This window comes from Megalobrama amblycephala, linkage group LG12 (assembly GCF_018812025.1).
Source record: "Megalobrama amblycephala isolate DHTTF-2021 linkage group LG12, ASM1881202v1, whole genome shotgun sequence".
Taxonomy (NCBI): domain Eukaryota; kingdom Metazoa; phylum Chordata; class Actinopteri; order Cypriniformes; family Xenocyprididae; genus Megalobrama; species Megalobrama amblycephala.
The window spans coordinates 14,842,281-14,851,790 of NC_063055.1; the positions used below are offsets into that span (position 1 = coordinate 14,842,281).

At 36.2% G+C, this 9,510-nt stretch overlaps 1 protein-coding gene across 2 annotated transcripts in view; it reads left to right on the forward strand.

Moving 5' to 3' along the window:
• Window positions 1-8,708, forward strand: part of LOC125280327 (HLA class II histocompatibility antigen, DP alpha 1 chain-like) — a 9,880-nt gene extending 1,172 nt beyond the window's left edge. Inside the window, exons 2-4 of one of the 2 annotated variants that reach the window (XM_048210804.1) lie at window positions 1,030-1,275; window positions 1,668-1,952; window positions 7,600-8,708. In XM_048210804.1, the coding sequence (XP_048066761.1) occupies window positions 1,030-1,275; window positions 1,668-1,952; window positions 7,600-7,721 (653 nt within the window). In that variant the 3' untranslated portion in view covers window positions 7,722-8,708. The remainder of the gene's footprint in view (window positions 1-1,029; window positions 1,276-1,667; window positions 1,953-7,599) is intronic. The other variant, XM_048210805.1, reaches the window with a different exon arrangement.
• Window positions 8,709-9,510: the final 802 nt, after the last annotated feature.

Sequence of the window (9,510 nt, forward strand, 5' to 3'; positions counted from 1 at the left end):
CCGTGGTTACCCAAACCACCTGACCTACCGTGGTTACCCAGACCACCTGACCTGCTGTGGCTGCCCAAGCCACCTGACCCGCCTGACCTGCCGTGGTTGCTCAAGTCACCTGACCTGCCGAGGTTACCCAAGCCACCTGATCCCCCATGGCCTTCTGACACTCCGGACTCACCATGGCTGCCCGTGGCACCTGACCCGCCATGGCTGCCCGTAGCACCTGACCCGCCATGGCGGCCCGGGAACCTGCATTGGAGACTCGTTCCTGTCCGCCACTAGAGCTCCAATGCACCACCCCCTCCCTATTGGTGTCATCTACGCCGCGAGGACGCGCCTTCCGGGAGGGGGCGTTATGTCACGATCACGTCTGTTCCTGTCACATCCCGGACTACATTTCCCATGATCCTCCATTGCTCATCACCTGCACTCACTTCACAATCACTCCACACTAATCACCACACCCAGCTGCCAACACATTACCTGGACTATAAAAGACTCATACACACACCACCTCACGGCGAAGTCTTGTTAACACTGTTACAATTCTGAGCGTTATATCCTGTTTGCCTGTCTGTTACCAATCCTGCCTGTTTCCTGTTTATCGACCCGTTGCTGCCTGTCCTGACCTTTGCCTTGTATACCTACCTGTGAGTGTTATCTGCCTGCCTCCATTTACTGCCTGTACCCTGACTACGACTCTGCCTGTCATTGCTGTTCCTGTTTGCTCCTGATTTACCCTGCCTGTACGACCACGCTTACACTGTATATAAACGCTGCACTTGGATCCCCTGCCTGAGTCTCCATTCGTAACACAAGCAAAGTAGGGTTTTGGAATTAGGAGGATTGGGATGAGATGTGTAAAAATGATTCCTACACAAAAGATTGTTTTAAAGACAAAAACCCGACAAACGTCTTGAAATAAAACATCTTGAGGTGTGGTAACCATAGTAGAAGCTAATTAATTGACTCAGAGTCATAGCTATTTCATGTGAATAACTAAATTATAACTTTTTTATGCGATTTCTATTTCAGTATTACATGAATATTTTGGAATTCATGGATGCTCTGAGACAGATGGAGAGGATATGCATGGAATTGATGGAGAGGAAATGTGGCATGCCGACTATAATCAGAAGAGAGGAGTAGTAACATTACCTGATTTTGGAAATCCTATAGTATTTCCTGGTTATTATGAAACCAGTGTTATTGAAATGAAAGGATGCAAAAGTGATGTAGACACTCTGACTAACATTTTCAAGAGCCCACCACCAGAAATGGGTAAGGCATGAAAACATGCATTTAATTTGATTTTCTGAATCAACATCAATAGTGTATATATACATACAAGGATATGGTAACTATTTATAAAGGGGATCATTAATAATTAATATCCCATCTACAAGTGCATGAAAAGTTAGGCAGTTATAACAACTCAACTCGTTATGAATGCTTAATCATGATGCTACTTATTGCTACTACCTATTTTATTCAAAACCAAATTCATGAGTTATGTTATGAAGTGTTACATGATGTGAACTTTTAATCTATGTGATAACAGAAAAGAAATGAGTTGTATGCATCCATTGTCATCAAGTTTTGCCTCAAAAGTGTATTACGATGATATCTATATTTGTTTGAATGAATTAAAAAATAGTTAGTTTTGTTTCTAGATGCACCCCAAACATCCATCTATCCAAAGGATGATGTGCAGCTGGGTATTCAGAACACCCTTGTCTGTCATGTGACCAGCTTCTATCCTCCATCTCTCAGCATCTCATGGACTAAGAATAATGTTAATGTGACAGAGGGCATGAGTTTAAGCCAGTACCGCCCAAAGGCAGATGGTACCTTCAACGCCTTCTCTACTGTTAGGTTTACACCTATTGAAGGAGACATTTACAGCTGCACGGTGAACCACATAGCCCTCCAGGGTCAACCTCAGACCAAAACATGGGGTGAGTGGGATTTTCAAATAGAATAAATGGATATTACTCTCTCTCTCTCGCTCTCTCTCTCTCTCTCTCTCTCTCTCTCGAATGTGTGTTGCATGTCGGGAGTGTGGGGTGCGTGAGCGTTTCACGGGTGAGAAGAGCAACTAATTTTCCTCTTTTTTGGGGAGTTTGTTTTTGTTTGTTTTGTTTATTTGTTTGCTGTGGTTTTCTTTTTCCTTACTTTGCTATTTATTTATTTATTTATTTAATTAATTTAATTTATTTATTTATTTTATTTTTCGACTGGCCTCGTGGCGGGGTGTGAGAATGGAGGCTCACCCAAGTGGGTGGGAGTCCTCTCTTTCGCTCCGTCATGGAGTCAGGTGTGTGCCTGTTGCTGATGCATCTGTGGAAGATGTACTTGTCGCGGTGGGTGAACAAATTGGTTTTGAAAGCATAATTTCTGCCTCACGAATGAACAAGGCCGTTGTAATCTTCTTAAGGAGCAAAGTTTGGTTGGTCGGTTGATTGAGAGCGGAGTGTGGGTAAGTGGAGTTTTCTGTGTTATCTCACCGCTGGTTTCGCTTTCAATCAAAGTTACTATTTCTAATGTGCCACCGTTCATACCTAACTGTGAAATTGAACGGGAATTACTCCGGTTTGGAAAACTTGCTAGCAGAATAAAAATGATTCCGCTAGGTTGTAAAAATCAAGCTTTAAAGCACGTGCTCTCGTTTAGACGCCAAGTGTTTATGTTTTTGGATTCGCCGTCTTTGGATATCTCTTTTCACATTCAGCACGAAGGGAAGTCCTAGGCCTATATGATTTATGCGAACACAGGTAGTCTAATATGTTTTGAGTGTGGTGATATTGGACATAAGAAGAATGCTTGTCCACACAAAAAGCAGATTGAAAGACATGAAAATCCAAATGGAATTGAAGTTGTTTTGCCAATAGTTGAAGAGCAGAAAACTGAAGCAGGGAAAGATCAACTTGATGCGGAAAAAAGTGAGGATGCAAATGGTAAGGCTGTACAGGGGAGTGAAGAAAGTAGGCCTACAGTGAGTGAAGTAGTTGAGGAAAATTGTTGGAGAAGTGTTGAAGTTGAAGGATGTAAAGTCACATGTACTCTTGAAACAGATAGTACAGGTGATAAAAGTGAAGATCACTCTTTAGTTTCACAGACAGAAGAGGGAACTGGTCATGGAATGGAGGAAGGTGATGATGAGGATGATGATAACGTCTGAAATGTCGGATATCCCTTCTCAGTGTGGGGATGAACAGTTGTATGCTGTAAAAGAAATCAATGAGTTTCTGGATGAAACTTTTGGAAGAAAGTTTGAAGTTAGAGAGTTTTTTCCAGATGTTAATAAGTTCTTGATTTCAGTAATGAAAATACAGAAATCAGTAGGATTTGAAGAACTTAGCAGAAGGAAAAGGTTTAGACTAAAGAAAATTGTAACAAAATTAAGAAGAGGAAAATGTCCGCCTAGACTAATTAAGTCTGTTTAATGTCACAAAGGGTGAATCTTCTTTTTAATCTTAAATTGTTTTTCTTTTCTGTCCTCCTCTTTTTTTTCTTTCTTTTCCCTCTTTTTATGGAGAGTTTAAAAATAGGATCCATTAATGTAAATGGAGGGAGGGAAAAAAACATAAGGGCAGTTCTAACTAAATATATACAGACCAAAAATATTAATATTGCTTTCTTACAAGAAACCCATAGTGATATGATGGATGAGATAGACTGGAGAATGTGGTGGGAGGGAAACATTTTCTTTAGTCATGGCTCTAATTTAAGTGGGGGTGTTGCCATTCATTTTGGTAAAAATATAAATATGACTATTATTTCTACTTGTGAGATAGAAAAGGGTAGGGGTCTAGCTGTCCAGGTTGAAATAATGGGCTCATTGTTTGTATTTATTAATATATATGCCCCAAATAATGGAGCAGAGAGAATTAAGTTTTTTAAGAAAGTAAATGATACTTTAAAAGCTTTTGATAAGAATGTAGTTTTGATTTTAGGCGGTGATTGGAATTGCACTTTATACTTTACTTTGGATAGAAATGGAGAGGAGCCTTGTCCTCCTTCAGCAACTATTTTAAGTAATATCATTAGAGATTATGATTTATTTAATGTTTGGAGAGAACATCATCCACTGGTAAGACAGTACACATGGATAAAAGCTTCTAGTGATCGTATTAGTTCAGCAAGGCTATATAGGTTTTATATTAGTAGAAGTAAGAATAATAGAGTGCAAAAATCAGTTATTTCCCCAAATGGTTTTACAGATCATCACTTGTGTTCATTTGAAATAAGTTTGAAAAAATCCAGAAGTTTTAGTTTTTATTGGCATTTTAATGTCAAATTATTGCATGATGTAACATTCTGTGAGAAATTTGTATTATTGTGGAGTAATTGGAAAGAAAGGAAAAATGATTATGATAATATTTTACAATGGTGGGAAGTGGGAAAAACCCAAATAAGAAATTATTATGTCAAAATTATGCTGCCCACAGTAATAGTTTGATTAAAAAGACAATCAGAGAACTTGAGAGAGACATTGAAAAACTTGAAATAAATGCAGTTAACAATAATTTAACAGATGTAAGCATGTTGGAGAAAAGAAAGAAAGCTTTGGGAACTCTTCTCCATGAAAATGCAAAAGGAGCTTTAATTAGAGCTCGTTTTTTATTATTGAAAGATATGGATGCTCCTAGTTCCTTCTTTTTTAATTTAGAAAGAAAAGAAATGGAAGGAAAACAGATGTTACATCTGAAACGTGACAATGGAACTTTGACATCTGATCCAAAATAAATGAGGATGCTTGCAATAGATTTTTATAAGGACTTGTTTGGAGCACAAAAGTGTGATGTTTCAAGTATGGACTTTTTGCTCAAAGATATACCTAAACTGGATATTGAACAACAAAAGGAGTTGGACTCTGAAATAACAATAAAAGAACTGTCAGAAGCAGTTCAGCAACTTTCTGTTGGTAAAGCCCCTGGTATTGCTGGAATTCCTGCAGAATTTTATAAACATTTTTGGTCTGTACTAAAGGAAGATATAATGGAAGTTTTTAAAGCCTCCTTTGAAAATAAGGAATTGCCAACTAGTTGTAAGAGGGCTGTACTTTCATTATTACCTAAGAAAGGTGACCTTGGTCTTTTAAAAAATTGGAGACCATTAGCACTATTATGTACAGATTATAAAATTCTTGCAAAGTGTTTTTCAAATAGATTAAAAAAATACCTTGAGTTTTTGATACAAAGAAATCAGACTTATTGTATACCAAATAGAACTATAATGGATAATCTTTTTCTTTTAAGAGATGTAATTGATTTGGCATACATGGAAAATCAAGATTTGGGTATATTTTCTATTGATCAAGAAAAGGCTTTTGATAGAGTTGATCATTGTTATTTGTTTAATACTCTCAAAGCTTTTGGAATGGGAAATTCTTTTTTTATCAGGGATAAAACTTTTATATACAGGGGCATCTGTTATGTTAAAGGTAGGAGGTGGGCTTAGTCAACCAGTTTTAATAAATAGGGGTATTAGACAGGGATGTCCTTTGTCAGGACAACTCTATTCTTTAGTAATTGAACCCCTACTTTGTCAATTGAGAAACAATTTACAAGGTTTTAAGGTTAAAGGTTTTGAAAATAGGCCTATTAAAATATCTGCTTATGCAGATGATATTACTGTTTTTATAAAAAACAAAAATGATGTTGAAGCATTAAAAGAAAGCTTGAATATTTATGAAAAAGCCTCTTCTGCAAGGGTTAACTGGAACAAAAGTGAAGGTTTCATTATGGGGAACTGGCAAGAGAAGCCTCCTCCAGTACTCCCAGGTGGAGTTAAATGGGGAAATGAAGGGCTGAAGTTCCTAGGGGTTTATCTAGGGAAGGAAGATTATATAAAAAAAAAGAACTGGAATGGTATAATTGAAAAAGTGTGTGGAAAATTGTCCAGATGGAAGTGGGTGTTACCTAAACTATCATATAGAGGAAGGGCCCTGGTTATCAACAATTTGGTTGCCTCTATTATCTGGCATAAAATAATTGTAATAAATCCACCAAATGATGTTGTTTGTGAAATTCAAAAGAGGTTAATTGATTTTTTTTGGTCTGGATACCACTGAATAAAGGCTGCTGTGCTCTTTTTGCCAGTCAATGAAGGTGGACATGGACTAATGGATATACAAAGTCAGATTATGACCTTCAGAATTCAAGCTGTGCAAAGACTGTTGTATTCTGGGGAATCCATGTGGACTGATACGGCTTGTGCTTTATTGCAAAAAGTGGACATTTCAAATATGATAAACAGCCTTTTTTTAATAAGGCTGACAGATTTGGATTTGAGTGGTACCTCTTCTTTTTATCAGTCAGTCTTAAAAGCATGGAAATCAATTTTTAAAGTGGAGAGAGATGTTTCAGATTTCAGAAACTGGATACAACATGAACCTCTTTTTAGTAATTCTCTAATAGAAGTAAAAGAACTAAGTCTGAAAGAGCTTAAGATCTGTAATGGCAAAAGCACAATGTACTAAGGTATCTGATTTGAGGAATGGCAACAAATAAAGAGATGTGTTGTCTGACAGGCATCAAGTCTGTCAGGTTCATGAAGATAATATTAAATAGAATTTTTTTGTTTTTACCTTCTGTATTTAGACAGCCTCAAGAAATTGAAATGACTCTACAGAAAGATGAGAATTATGAATTTCCAGAGTTAAAAATTTCTGCAGCCATTGAAGATCAACCAGAGGAGAACTCAATTCTTAATTTTAGAACTCCACAATTAATAACTCTTGAAGAAGTATCAAAGAAAGCAATTCATGTAACATGTGTGAAAGTTTTTCACTACTCCTTCCTAAAGAAAGTAAAGGAATCAAAATGGTCAGATCTTTTTGGGGTGGATTTTTCCCCTAAGGGATGCTGGAGGTCCCTATATAAACCTCCAATAGAGAAACGGACTGCAGATCTCCAGTGGAGAATTGTTCACTGGGCTATAGCCACAAATAAACATGGGGCACATTTTGATCCCAATGTGGTAAAGGAACGTGTTTTTTGTAATGATGAGGAATCAATAGATCATGTCTTCTTATACTGTTTTAGATTAAGAAGATTATTTTTGACTTTGGAAGATTGTTTCAGAAAATTAGGAGAAGTGTTTAGCAAAGTCAATTTTATATTTGGTCTTAAATATGTTGCTGCAAACAGGAAGAATATTTCTTTGATTAACTTCATAGTGGGTGAAGCAAAGTTAGCAATATGGTTGACAAGAAAGAGGAAATTAAAAGGTGAATGTTCAGTGGACCCTGAATTGACTTTTAAAGCACTAATAACTGCAAGAATTAGAGCAGAATTTGGTTTTTATAAAATGACAAATAATTTATTGGTTTTTAATGAAATTTGGGGAATTGGTCAAATTTTGTGCACAGTTGATGAAGAGGAAAATTTAATTATGGTTTTGTGATTTTTCTTTTTTTAAGGTTTTTAATTTTGGAGGAAAATTTTGTATAGATTTTTAAATTGAAAGGAAAAAAAAATGTTGAAATTGTAAAAGGAAGTTGTTAATAAAGGTGTGTAAAAATCAAAAATCTCTCTCTCCCTCTCTCTTTTAAATCATATTTTCATGCATCTTCCAATATCCTATTCATGTTTCTTCCAGATGTTGATGTCGCCCTCCCAAGTGTTGGTCCAGCAGTGTTCTGTGGAGTGGGTCTAACTCTTGGACTGTTGGGAGTCGCAGTTGGAACTTTCTTCCTCATTAAAGGAAACAACTGCAACTGACCTGGAAGCTAACAATATCTCTTATTGGAACTGGCCAATTAGACAACTAGTAATGTGTGTCATTCTCGTGATGTCATATTTGACGTTAAAGGTATAAATATATAAATTAATACATCTGGAGTCAATATGTTCTAGCATTCTATTGGTTCATCAAAGCATAGCCAACTTTTAACACAGACATGCTTATATTAAAAGTCTACAACCCTTTTAAATAAATATATTTTCTTAAACATCATATTTGCAGTTCATATGCTAATTATGCATAACTTCATTAAATAATTAAATATTTGTAATAATTGTAACATTTAAAAAAAAAAAGGTTGCACTACTTTTTTAAGGGGGCACACAAAAAACTGTTCAAGGACTTGATGCCCTAGTAACAGCCCTGTGCAATTCAATCCCTGATATAAAATATATTTGCAACTGAACTGCTAGTGATCGCCCTGCATTTTCACGTATGGAAACAACTTGTTTTTCATGAACCTCCACTACAATATTCTGCTATAATGCGAGTTTCTACCAATCACAAGAAATAGGAATGCAACGTTGGGCTGACTCTCCCCAGTCCCCCAGTACACTTAATTGATTCTCAGTACTGCATGTCATTACCTGGATAATCTATGGCTGTTTTTATGATTTGTTTTTATTATAAGTCCTGTGTTTGTCTGTCATGTTCAGCCAACAGTTCTTCAGAAAATTCTTCCAGGTCCAGCACATTCTTTGGTTTTCCAGCATCTTCTGCATATTTTAACACTTTCCAGCAGTGACTGTATGGTTTTTGAGATCTATATTTTCACACTGTGACAACTATTAGGCAAATGGTGAAAACATTTACTGATGCTCCAAAAGGAAATACAATATGTTAAAATTGAGGGGGTGTAAACATTTGCACATGATGATTGAGCGGTAAATTGTTCTTATTTTGTCTTTTGGAAAATATGCAAGTATTTTATGTAGCTTCTGCAGGGCACTAAAAAAAAGATCTTTTTTAAATAAAATATGTAGAATTCTTTGAATAGAATAACAATTTCCAGTCATCCTGTTCAAATGTTTACGCCCACCAGCTCGCTCTTAATGTGTTGTGTTGCCTTGAGCATCACTGAACGTTTGCATCCAGGTAACAACGCACTATTAAGAATTAAGAATCAAGCATATGTAAGCATTTGAACTTGATCTTTTGTATAAATTCAGTTATTATTATGACGTGGTCTATATGTAAACAAACATCATGACTTGAACTGTACATATTTAAAGTTCCTCTCAAAATTACCTTTGGTGCAATAAACAAGCAGTTTTTGTTTTTCTTGAAAGAAAAATAGAATATTTTAAAAACCTTTAAGTGCATTTTATTAAATATTTAATAAAATAAATCAAAGTGAATCATTCTGCATTTGCACAAAAAGAAAAGAAAAAAAATTTCACGCAAATTGAATCGGGCCTTGTGCTACATCTTTGTATATTCATAGTCTTTTGTTAAGGTTTCACTAAGTTCTGCATTGATTCAGTCTTCTACATATTCTGTAGCTTAGAAATAAATAAACCTAAAACATAAGTTCTGACACCACAAGGATAAACTGCACCTTATGTCAGAGTTTGACAGCACATTTTGCTAATCACAGTTTCTTTAGCTCTTCAAGAAAAAGTCCTTTTCACGAAAAGCTAAAAATGAATATTTAATAAAATTTTGGACTGCAGAGTCCTTGAAGTGGGGACTTTGGAGGGAGTAGGGCACTTGCGTACCAGGCACCCACCGAGGTCATCCAAGAACCAGAGCCAAATGACATCAAAG